This window comes from Lycorma delicatula, chromosome 4 (genome assembly GCF_047948215.1).
Source record: "Lycorma delicatula isolate Av1 chromosome 4, ASM4794821v1, whole genome shotgun sequence".
Lineage (NCBI taxonomy): Eukaryota > Metazoa > Arthropoda > Insecta > Hemiptera > Fulgoridae > Lycorma > Lycorma delicatula.
In genome coordinates, this window is record NC_134458.1 from 69978560 (window position 1) to 69992447 (window position 13888).

General features: G+C 31.4%; 1 protein-coding gene across 2 annotated transcripts in view; it reads right to left on the minus strand.

The window, feature by feature from the left end:
• The window catches only part of LOC142323525 (CD2 antigen cytoplasmic tail-binding protein 2 homolog), a 48573-nt gene that overhangs the window by 15247 nt on the left and 19438 nt on the right, over positions 1-13888 (minus strand). For both annotated transcript variants that reach the window (XR_012756110.1, XM_075363288.1), the window contains exon 3: positions 12252-12402. Coding sequence is in view for 1 of the 2 variants with exons in the window: in XM_075363288.1 (XP_075219403.1) it covers positions 12252-12402 (151 nt within the window). In the remaining variant the exon portion in view is untranslated. The remainder of the gene's footprint in view (positions 1-12251; positions 12403-13888) is intronic.

Below are 13888 nucleotides of genomic sequence, written 5' to 3' on the forward strand. Positions count from 1 at the left end.
AAAAGATGGTAATCACTTGGTATGAGGTCGGGTTGTAGGAAGATGATGAAAGTTATAAGATGAAGTTGTAGTTATGAATCTAGTTAAACTCTTCTGATTTCAGGAATGGTGAATACTGCCATTAATTGTCCACCTGCTTAGTGTAAACATTTGAATATGAGATACAGAATTCATCTCTAGTAATAATACAACAAAAAAGTTAATCTATTGTTTTGGTAAAGCAGCAAAAATCGTTGAGTGAAAGCTTAACATTTTTGCTTATGCTAGCATTTCACATTTTCAGCAACCAATCTGGCACATTACTTCCTGGAACTCTTCAATCAAAATATCATAAATTACTGATGTTCAAAATTTTGAAAATAGTTTCAAAACTTTACAGTGATGGATTTCAAATATTCTTTTGTTTATTTTTTTCTACCAAATCATCCGACATTACTGTGGGGTGATACTCAATATCATCAATATTCATCCGCAAAACAAATGACACATCATTGTTCCCTAACTTTACTCTTGCTTATAAAGTTTGATAGATAAATTTAACTAATTTGGCTGCAAATCTCCTTGGCAGAATTTTTTTTTTTCAAGAACCACATTACACTCCCAACATCACAGATGTCGCAACCTTTTTTCTTTTAACAATGTCTTAATTTATCACATATCAGTCGACAAGACTAAAATAGATATTTTCGTGCAAAATGCAGTAAATTAATGATTTATATAAACTAGAGTACAAGGACTGATTAAGAAAAAATTTATAACAGGAAGAAAATCATGATTTTTTTTTTTAATAGAATTTGTAAATGTAGAAATTTTCAGAAATTACCAGACAAGTATATAATGGTTTAAAATTACAACTCAGTGAGGAATTGTTCACAAACTGTTGGTAGAGTAATAAGGATTAGCAACAAGCCAGTTATATATATTGCTTTCTTAAAAAGGGAATTCTATTGATTTTGGATTCTCAAAAAAATGACAATACAAACCCTTATGTCCATGACCTGGAAGGAGAACCGGTTTGTTCTTATCTAATCACATACATGGAATCAATATATCATAACTATTTCCTGTATTGTGATCATGAATCACTTACAAGTTAAACAATTACAAATGGATATAAACATCCTGGTTAAAGGTTGATTTTTAAACATTCACGGTTTAAACCAACATTATACATCCACTGTTGCAATTATACAGATACAATTCTTACAAAAAAAAAATTATTAGTACAATTCACTGCTACGTGCTATATACACAACAGGTCTGAAACGTTCCCGAACTAAATTTCTGTAGTCGATACAAGTAGCGTCATCTCTAGGACAACCAAGGAACTATGTACGAGGGTTATTTTTTTTTCAAGGTCCAATCGGTCATGAAATAAAAACCCGTGCAAAAATCAGATGAACCTTTGCACATATGTGTTGCGCAGCGGTCTAGTATGGCCTTCAATCAAGCCACGTCACTTCATTTAGTTCTGAATATGCAGCTAGCATGTAAACATGTCTACAACAATAGCAGTGTGAAGTGCGTGCGGTAATTCGATTACTTCAGGCTGAGGGGTGTAATGCAGCTGAAATTCATTGACGAATAAGTAATGTGTACGGTGAAACTTCAATGAGTGACAGCAAAGTGCGACAATGGTGCAGGAACTTTAAAGCAGGATGTACAGATGTTCATGATGCAGGCGGTCAGGGAAGGAAGCGAGTGTCAACCGATGATCTCGTTGAGGGAGTGGATGAGGCAATTCGAGAAAATCATTGGTTCACAATTTCTGTATTGAGTGATTCGTTTCCGGAAATTTCAAGATCAACTCTCTACACCATGGTGAGTGAGAGACTTCAGTACTACAAACGGTGTGTGAGGTGGGTTCCCCAGATGCTGTTCGACCATCACAAAACAATGACAATGGACGTCTCCCTAATGTTTCACTAGCGCTACCACAATGAAAAGGATTTTTTGAACAAAATTGTCACAGGGGACGAGACATGGGTCCATTTTAGAACTGAAGAAACAAAAGAACAATCCAAACAGTGGATACATTCTCATTCTCCCAATAAACCAAAGAAGTTCAAGCGAACCTTCTCCAACAGAAAGTGTATGGCTACTGTGTTCCGGGACTGGAATGGAGTTCTCATGGTGGAATTCATGGAACGTGGCACAACCATCACTGCAGCCTCATACTGCGTGACTCTTCAACGTCTACGAAGGGCAATTCAGAATAAGCGGAGAGGAATGTCGACATCAGGCATTGTCTTTCTCCATGACAATGCTCGGCCGCACACTGCAGCTGTAACAAAGAAACTACTGCAGCGTTTTCATGGGGAAGTGTTTGATCACCTACCATACAGTCCGGACTTGGCTCCATCCGATTTTCGCCTCTTTGCTCACATGAAACGCTGGCTAGGAGGACAACATTTTGGCACAGACATCAAGCTGCAGACCAGCATAGAAACATGGCTGAAAACACAGGCCATTCTATGACGAGGGTATTGGAAAGTTGGTACCACGCTACAACAAATGTCTAAATCGGAGTGGCGACTATGTTGAGAAATTGGCGTAACTATGTAAGTACTTGTTACAAATAAAAAATTTTTTATTTTCACTGTGGTTTTAATTTCAAGACGGATCAGACCTTGAAAAAAATAACCCTCGTAGTACAATGTCTGACAAGTGCGTGTACAAAATTTCATCATGTTTCATCACACCAGTCTCGAGTTATATTTGGCTGCGTACGTTGTGTTTATGTGACCTTGTGCGAGCTCACAACATGGAACAGAGAAGCGTGATAAAATTTTGTGTTGGACTTCAAAAATCTTTTGTTGAAACTTATTCTATGATACCGCAAGCATTCGGTGATGAAGCCACATTTCGTACTACAACATACATACGGTGGAAGGGATTTAAGGAAGGTAGAAAGTCGTTCGATGACAATGAACAAGCAGGAGGCCATCAACAACTGTTAATGACAAAAATGTTGCAAAAGTATGCGTGCTTATGCTCAAACAACCTCATCTTATCCTTCAAGCCATAGCAGAAGAGCAAAACACTGGTAAAGACATGGTACGCACAATTCTAACAGAAATAAATTAACTGACAAAAGGTGTGCTTTTGTTTCATTCACACTTCTTGACTGAAGAAAAAAAAGTGTGTCTTTCTTGTGTTCAAGACTTCGATGAAACTGCCGATAGCAACACAAATTTTTTACAAAAAATTGTAACTGGGAATGAAAGCTGGTGCTTTATGCATGATCCCAAATGAAGCATCGATCCGCTGCTTGACTGAGTCCTGGAGCACAAAGATCAGCGAAAGTCAGGCAGCAAAAATCAAGAGTGAAAATGATGTTGATTGCATTCTTCGATTCAAGGGGCCTGATTCATCATGAATTTGTCCCAACCGGTCAAACTGTGAATTCTAAATTCTATTTGGAAGTAATGAAATGCCTGATGCATCACATTCATCGAATCCGGCCTGAATACCAGGATCCGGGCAGTTGGACTCTCTTGCACAACAATGCCCCAACACATATGGTAACAGTTTTAACATGTTATTACGCCGCAAATCAAATCACCATCTTATTCCATCCTCCTATTCATCCGACTTGGTTCCAGCAGACTATTTTCTGTTCCTGAAACTCAAGTTGAAGATAAAAGGCCGCTTGCACTGAGCAGTTGATCCCACAATGTGATTCCTCAAGAGCGTTTAACGGACTCTACCGATGCTGCAACGAGTGTATAACTAGAGAAGGGTTCTATGTAGAGGGGTGATGTGAGTAAATTTGTTTATCTTTAAATCTCTATTTTATTTAATTTAGTATGGGAACATTTCAGACATACTGTGTACATACAATATGTGCTATAACACATAAAAAGCATCAGTTTCTCAAAATGTAGAAATTTTCATTTAGAGAGAAAAACCATTTGAAGTGTTCCAAAAAACATAAGCTGGTTGATTGACCAATTCAAAAAAAAATTGAAACTTACCCACTTGTTTCCTACATGTCTCAGGACCTTAAATAGATTTTTCTAACTTTTTTATTTATGCAGTTTACCTGTGGCAGCCATTTTTATTAAGGTGTGCACACCTTTTTTTGTGATTGTAAGGGTTTACAAAACAAATCAAAACTAAAAAACTATTGGTTCTGGAAGGATGAAACAAAAAACAATTTATTCATATTTTCTCAATGTAAAAGATTGATCCAGTGATTTATTTACCTATCTCTCTTCTTTCTATGAGAAAATTACCAATAAAGTTGAACATGAAAAACAGTGAAATTTTACTTTTGGTCATTTTTTCAAGGGGCAGGGATGGCATACACAGTTTGAATTATTTTATTATATATAGGTATATGCTAGTAGTTTTACCATAAATAATATTAATGGTGATATACTTACCCCTTAAAGTTTTATGAATTTTTGAAAACTATTTTTTTTTTTTAATTCAAATTTTGGCTTTAAATAACTCTGATGGTGCTGGTGATAAACATCTCAAATTTGCACAACTTACAGTGTTTTTGTAGATGTTTATGTCAAATAAAAAAGTTTCCTGTGTATTGTTCTAATAAAAAAGTTATAACCTCTCAAAAATCATGAAAATCCTGTTAAAAATAATACCATTTTGACTCACTAAATAAGTGCTCCAAGTGGGTTTCTTGTCTTCTTGTCACTTGAATATTTTTATACTTATTACTATAGTTGAAATAAACTTGTTTGAACCATTCAACTCCAGTGTTCAAGTTATAACAGACGCTTGATGTCATTTCCAGTCATCAGGAAAATTCATGTTGCAAAATGCTCATTTATACTTGTTGCATAATTTAGCTTTGCAATTACTGACATTGCAATCACTGACATTAGTCAGTGACTAGTCACTGACTAACCTGACCAGACCTGAACAGACTGACCTGTTCACACCTTTATCGAGTGTCTCAAATTTCATCCTTTGTTTGGAAGTGTTTATTAAATAAATAAGTTTTACTTAATAATATTACATTTGCAAACTTTAAAATCAGTTAAATTTTTACATTATTTTCAAGCAATTTCACATAAAACAATGGAAGAACAACATTCTATAGGAATTTATGTGAAAACAGTGTATGGTGTTCAGATTCATTTGTTTTCTTTGTCCTAACTGTTTTCTTTGTCTTAATTTAAACATCTCCTGTCATCTTCTTTCTTTTTATTTGTTAATGAACCAGCTGATCTTAATTAGCATTAGAATTAATTATATGAATTTACTTTCCTTTAAGATGTATTAGCAACAACATCACTAAATTTTTATTTTTCTCGTTAGACATATTTTATATATATTTAAAATGTGAATAATTGTAAACTTAACTAAAAACATAAATTATTATAACTCATTACAATGTTTAATTAATGAAGCGTAAATTTTGAAAGTAAATAAAGGAAGTGATTATTAATAATTGGTTATCCAGCGTTACTTAATGTACATAGTTTACAAAACCAACGAATTGTTCTGCGGCTGAAATTGTTGTAATTATTGTTGGCCCTCCGGGCCGGATCATTAAAAAATATGTATATATGTATTAAAAAAAAAAAAAAATATATATATATATAAATGCACTGCAGCTTGGCAGATTCAATTTTCATTAGTGATCTTCAATAATAATAATTAACTCATGAATGAATAAAAATATTATTTTTGAGTTTTCTTCACTACATAGAAACTGGGTTCATAATTTACATTAACACCATTATCTATATAATATTATTTGTGTAATTTAGTTTTATTTTGTTTCTTTGGCCATATTAGTTATTGTAATCATTATGGATAACGAACAATTATTAAGACAAAGAAAATCAATTGAGGCTTCATTACAAGAATTGCAACATTCACGAATAAATCTGATGCGTCACAAGATGACAGCTACACTTTGCAAGTCAAATTACAAAATCTGCTTGATTTGCACAGCAAATATGATTCCATTTAGATACAATTAGAAATGGATATTGATGATGATAGTTTGTCTTTAGATCAAGAACAAGTCAAGGAAAATGTATGCAACAAAGAATGTAAGTTGTAACATTTATTAAATAGTCAGCATAGAGTAAATAATAAATAACATTCTGTAGACACAGATATTAAACAATTACAATTTCAACCTATTAATTTACCATTGTTTAAAGGTGACATTCTTGAATGTCCTAACTTTTTTTATATAATTTTTTAATTCACACTTGAAAAGATTTAACAAATATTCAAAAACTACATTATTCATCAGTAAGAGATGAAGCCTTAGCCATTATTAAAAATCTTCCACTAACCAATGAAAATTATAAAATCATATTAGATTTATTGATAAAACGATTTGATAACAAATTTATGATTGCATATTTTAATGCAGATCACATTTTAAAAATATTTTTTTTAAAAAGAGAATTGTACATCTTCTATCTAAATTCATTAATGGCATTTCTTCATTTGTCAACTCACTTGAAGCAATGCAACTTCCGGTTAACATATTTGAATTCATTGTAATTCAATTTCTAACAACAGGCTAGATTATAATACTGCCAGATTATGGAAAGAAAGATTATCAAATAAGGGCAGTCCAAACTTTCACGAGTTCCTAGAATTTCTACAGACCAGATGACACACCTTGGAAAATCTTAGTTTTAAGTACTATAAACTCACAATTCAGTATTGAAAATGTCAAAGGACAACATTACAACAATGCATTTAAATTTCATCACAAATATCCTACTTTAAACATTAACAAGATTCATAAACAACACAATGTTAGTTATTATTCTGGATCTTACTTTAAACATTGTTTAGTTTATAATCTCAATCAATTACAACAATGTAAAGAATTTTTAAATTTATCAAATGATGAACAAAAAGACTTTAGAAAATAATAATTGTTGTCTCATATGTTTTCACAAAGGTCATAATAACAATCAATGTTACTCAAATTGTGTTTGTGATTTATACCAAAAAGGACACAATACATTTGTTCATATCGATAAAATTAATGTTTCTAAATTAAGAAACATACACACATACACAGATATAAAATATTAGATGCGGTAAGTCACTAAATGTGCAATAAGTCATCATTATTATTTACACATTCTAGCCAATGGCACCATGGTAATTCAGGCCATTGGACACATCTTCTCACAACAGGTGCATCACAACTTATTTAAAGAAATCTTAGTTGCTCTAAGATTACAGATATAAGTTTGCAAGAATATATATATTTGCGTATATTATTACAAAGTTATTAATATTATGAGCATTATCATTATTATTGTTATATATTTATGATTCTCATATCAAGAAACTATGAGCATTACAATTATTATTCTTATTGTATTACTATTTATATACATTGTCCCTGATTTGTGATCAGTATTATATATTATATTGATAAAAAAATATAAAATAAATATATTTGGTTTATCTTGTACTACTGAATCATATTAATGATATAATTTATATTTGTTTAACATTTAAAAATCTTATATTATAACTTAATTATATTGATATTCTCATGTTATTATAAGAATAAAGAACTTCTTTTTTGATGGGCTGTACTTAGCAACGAATGTAAATTATGTAATTTTTGAATATTTGTTAAATCTTTTCGAGTGTGGATTAAATCATTAAATATAATAAAAAAATGAGACCATTCAAGAATGTCACCTTTAAATAATGGTAAATTAATAGGTTGCAATTGTAATTGTTTAATAGCTGTGTCTACAGAATGTTCTTGATTATTTACTCTATGCTGACTATTTAATAAATGTTGTAACTTATGGTAGTGCCAAAAGAACTCAGCAAAATTTGGAAATTTAGTGATGAAAACCAACAACTTATTTTTCTGCATGTTAATTCAGATGTCACTAGTGTTTGTAAATATCATGAAAAATGTTTTTGTCAAAATTCAGTCACTTGTATGGACAGCTCTGTTGTGACCCTTTGAGAACTTATAAAAAAACAATTAAGAAAAACTTAAGACAAACATTAGAACAAGCTCTTAAAGAACACATTTTTCCAAATTTAAATTTAGTTCCTGGAAAGTCTCTTTCAGTTAACTGTTTAAAAGTATTTTTTCTCAACAGAACAAAGAACTATATGAATGCAAAGACCAAGAGCAATACACTGTCCCACATCAAAACACTGAACAATTGAATGCTGCCTGTAGCATTATGGGTGTATCACCTCCATCAAAATTGAAAAAAATAAGCACGGAACAAAGGCCATCAGCATTAAAAATCAGAGTTTAACGTGTCTGAGTGTTTAGTTAGACTTACTAGAGAATTAGTTAATGAGCAAGGAAGGCATTCTACTGGAATTAGGTAAAAGACATAAAACAGGAATGAGTAATGACAAAATTAAAAAAGTTGTGGTATTTTATGAAGATTACAATAATAGCAGACTGTGTCGTGGTAAAAAAGATTGTGTTAGTACGTCCTGTTGATGGTGTCAAAGTGCATAAGCAAAACCACCTTGTTCTGATAAACTTAAATGAATTGTATGTATCCTTTAAAAGTGAAAACCCTCAGGAAAAAAAAATTGGAAGATCAAAGTTCTGCGAATTCCATCCAAAATGCTATCTTGGCTGGTGCATCCAGGACTCATACAGTTTGTCTGCCTCCACCACCAAAACATCAAACTCATAATTGAAGGTCCCAAACTTAATGTTGATTATGAGGACTTAGCAGACATCTTTGTTTCTGACTAGAATAACAACAGCAGTATGATGAATGTGTGCACCAAATGTCCAGATAAGCAAGCAGTATTTGACATACATAACTTTTCAAAAGAGTATGATGTGTTGGCAGATACAATAATGTACAAACAGTGGGTGACAGCTGATAGGGCAGAAATTATTACTGTTCTTCAGACCAAAGCTGAGTTTTTCGAATCATTAGTGGAAAAATTGGAAAAGCTGAAAACTCAACAGTTTGTGTCAAAATCTCAAGCTCAGTTTTTCAAGAAGAAAAAATCAGAATAAGAATGTTTGGTGTTTGTAGACTTTGGAGAAAACTTTTCATTCTTGTTCAAGATGAGATACAAAGCTTCCATTGGGTCGAACAGCCAAGCCACAGTTCACATTTTTGTGTCCTATTTCAAGGAATGTGATGTATTACAACACAAAAGTGTCTGTATTTTAAGTGATCACTTGAAGCATGATACAGCAACGTTTTACTGTTTCAAATACTTTTAACAGACCATATCAAGGAAGTACATCAGAACATTAAAAAACTCATTTGTTTTACTGATAGTGCTTCAAGTCAGTATAAAAATAAAAACATTTTTGCTAATTTGTGTAGTTACAAAAAATACTTTGACCTTGAAGCCGAATGGCACTTCTTTGGACCTCACATGGGAAAAATGCCTGTGATGGTATAGGAGGAATAAAAAAAAAGAGAGGTGGCAAAGGCAAGTCTGCAAAGGCCATTAAACAGTCAAATACTAAACTTTGATGAAATATATTAATTTTGTAATCACAAGCTGAAAAACATGAAGTATTTTTTGATTAAATCAGATGAAACAGCTAAGATTTCAAAAACTCTAAAAACCTGTTTTGACTGCTTTGAAAGAATTGTTGGTACTAGAAGCCACCACAAGTGCGTTCCTGTGTCAGAAGGTATTGAAAAATGTTACTTTACTTCAGACACCGGGACTATGAAGACCATCCTGTGTCAAGTTTGCACCACTTTCACTTAAGGAAAAAGACTCTATTGCTTGTGTGTATGAAAGTGGTGGATAGGAGAAGTGGTAGATATTGAAAATGACGATGTACAGGTTCATTTTTTTCACCCAGCTGGACCATGTACATCATTTCAAAAGTCTTAAGACAAAGTGTGGGTACCAATCTGAGTTTGGGTAAGTTTTATCCATTTTTGAATCAAAATTGTATTAGGATACTCGTTAAGTTATCATTAAATTACGACCTATCATTAATAGTTTTAAAAATATTGAAAACATCAGCTTCCACAATATAGCGGCTAAATATAAAAAAATGTAAAGTGCAAAGAAGACAAGAAACCCCCTTGAGACACTTATTCAAAATGGTATCACTTTTAACAGGTTTTTCATGAGTTTTGAGAGTTTATAACTTTTTTTTTATTAGTAGAATACACACAAAACTTTTTTATTTGCCATAAATATCTACAAAAACACTGTAAGTTGTGCAAATTTGAGATTTTATCACCAGCCTCATCAGAGTTATTTGAAACCAATTTGAATTTTAAAAAAAATTCATAAAAATTTAGGGGTACATATATCACCATTAATATTATTTATGGTAAAACTACTAGCATATACCTACATATAATAAACTAATTCAAACTGTGTATGACATCCCTGCCTGTTGAAAAAATTACCAAAAGTTTAATTTCACCGTTTTTTCGTGTTCAATTTTATTGATAATTTTCTCATAGAAAGAAGAGAGATAGGTAAATAAATCACTGGATCAATCTTTTATCTTGAGAAAATATGAATAAATTGTTTTTTGTTTCATCCTTCCAGAACCAATAGTTTTTTAGTTTTGATTTGTTTTGTAAACCCTTACAATCACAAAAATAGGTGTGCGCACTGTAACAAAAATGGCTGCCACAGGTAAACTGTGTAAATAAAAAAGTTAGAAAAATAGTTTTAAGGCCCTGAGACATGTAGGAAACAAGTGGGTAAGTTAAAATTTTTTTTTGAATTGATCAAGCAACCAGGTTATGTTTTTTTGGGACACTTCAAATGGACTGACCCTAGAGCCAACCACTGCAGAGAACTAAGTGAAGGTGTCACTTGCAGGGTTGAATGTTACCCGTCTTTCAAATAACTCAGCATGCCAATATGCAACTACATAGATTGGTCCAGTGAAGCCCAGAAAACAAAGATTTGATTTCTCACTCTCCTTAGTAAGCCTTATAACCACTTAATTGCTTGAGATGCTTGATATTCATAGAAATGACAATGCCATTTCTGGGAATGGCTTTATTTATGTCAGGTCACCTACAACCATTATAGTTATGGTATCTATTATACACACACATTAACAATTAAGACTGGTAATAATCTAAGGAACATTAATAATAACATTAAGGAACATAAGGAACATTAATAATCTATCTCATCATTCTTTTGATTACTCTAATTGAGGGTTCATTTAAAACACATATATTCATTCAGCTTTTAAAAAACAGTATCCATTGTATTTTTATGATTAACAATATTAATAGGGATTAATCAAATCCAGTATTAACTGAAAAGAGTTCACATGTTGTAAAACACCTTTCACCTTTAAATCATTATTACTCCTAACTCTTTTTAAAATATTTAATAAGTTTGCAGAATCATTGACTATTATCTGAAACAGTAACTTTGACAGCGAAATAAGCCTGTTGATAGCATTTATAAACTCACATTGTGGCTAGCATCATGTTCATTATTTCTCTCCAACAATAGTGACGGCTGTATGTCTATGAAACATTAGTATGGCACAATTGCATTCTAAAATTAATTTCTGCCGCTGAACAGTATGAAAATTTCATTTGTGTTTTGCTACAGTTTGAATTATTTTATTATATATAGGTATATGCTAGTAGTTTTACCATAAATAATATTAATGGTCATATACTTACCACCAGGGACAGTAATGTTGCTTCAAAAAGCATATGATAAAATGATAATAAATAAATGAAGTTTTAAAATATATGTCATGGAATGGATTAACTTGTTTTCATGAGGTTATCTAAGTGATGATGTTCATAGCAAGCATTTGTCTACCTCAAAAAATAAAAACACTGCAGCTGCTCAAACTAACAGAAGGAAACGGCATTAGAAGAATATCAATGTGAAATTGCCCTGATGTTCTCTAAAATGAATAGAAAATTAAATATGTCAACACACTATTCCAAAAATTATGTTGATGGATCAGAAAGAAACAAGAATGACACTGATACGGGACCTACCATATGACTGATCAAGATTCAAAACTTTTTTAACAATTTAATCAATAGAGACAAGACAAGACCTTTTTTGTACAAGCCACATATTTTTCCTTGATAGTGCTTGCTGAGAATACCATTAAGAATGGTCTTAATGGATTCTCAACAAGCAATTTGTAATCAAGCACTAGACCATACAAATGTTATACTCAGCAACACCTAATAAAGGAAGCTATAATGAACACTGCACATTAGTGTAAAAATGAAATTAATTTAAATTCAAATAAAAACTAAGTGAACATGCAGGTAAACGATTGAAGAATTAATATTACAGACCAAGTCGACGTATTGCAGATGCAATTGTATCTTTAGGTTTCATAAATTCCAGAATCTTCTTGTAAGCAGTAGTGCTATCAAACGACTCAGTAGAGTCAACTGTGTCATCAGAAACAAGTTTATTGTTTTCACCACCTTCTCCATTTTTCACCTAAACATGAAGGACAACAATAATATTTTAATTGCTCTGAAATATCATTACAAATTAATTAGCACAGTTCCTGAAGAACTGCTTACCTATACACTACATGACCGAGTAGCAATAATTTTGCCATTCCAGTCATTGGTTAAAGATTTCTTTAATCTAATTAAACGTTAATGCAAAGAAACATGCTTTAATTAAATGTATTAAGTACACTTTCCAAGATTTATTACTTTTTTATCTGCATACAACAAAGACCGACAAAAAACACCTTCAACAACAGTTTATTTTTATGAGTTTTGATAACCATTCATGACAAGAGGTTAATATATAATAATAGTTCATTTGTGTTTTGAAGGGGTGCTAAAAAGAAAGTTAAAACATCCATTTAAAATAAGTTGAATTTTTAATAATATGCATTTTATAATCTAACAATTTATAGAACACATAAATGTCCAATGATGAGCTTAAGTGTTTTGAAGCAGTAGTATGTGTTCGTTCATAAATATGTTTGTAATGTAATCAAATCAATTCACACGCAATCTTGGAAAAATAAATTTGGCACTTGATAAAAGCAGTACGTTAAGTTCTTACAGACCATTCATTCATGATGAATAGTACATATAAAATACCCAAGGGCAACCTGTACAAATGAAAAAACAGCAAAGTAGTAAATGACACACAAAATTATAAATTTAATATGCAAAACAATTAAATATCTCACTAAATCAACACATTAAAAACCTATAAAAAAACATCCAATGCCAATGACATGAACCATTATAAAATATAGATCATTATACTGGTATTTATTTTAGTACTCAGTTCCTTTTCTCAACTACAGTTAACAGAATATTCTTATCAAATTATTTTCAATTTAAGAATACAATACAGTACTATATAATTCATCTTCAGCTAAAAATATTGTCTTTATTAACCACTGACATTTTCTGCATTTATTATTATCAATCCACTGTACTGTATTCTTTTTATTGACACATAAAAGCAAAATAATAAAACAGTAAGTAATATTAATTATTACTAATATACATATTTTGCATTTTGTTAAAATTAATTATTACCACTTACTGGCGTTTTTCTTATTATTTCCATTTGGCATTTTCACTGAGATATCTGTTCTTCAAAAGGATTTTTTATATAAAAATAATTCAAAATTATAGATAAACATTAAGTATTGTATCTGAATAATTGAATTCTGCTATCTCATTACATTCTGCTACTAGGATGATGGAATTTGATAAGCTATAAATTTCCTAGTATTCAAGACCTGGGTACAATATAATTCTGATAGATTTGCAGCTGCTTTTATACTAATTATACCTACTTATTTTAAATAACATTTATCACTGATAAAAACTAAATTGGCTTAAGCAATTTCATCATAATTCTCTTCGCAATAGAACACATATCATTGTGCATAAAACCTGTAAATTGTACCCAATGATTCACTTACTGGTTTCTGGAAAGCCACTTT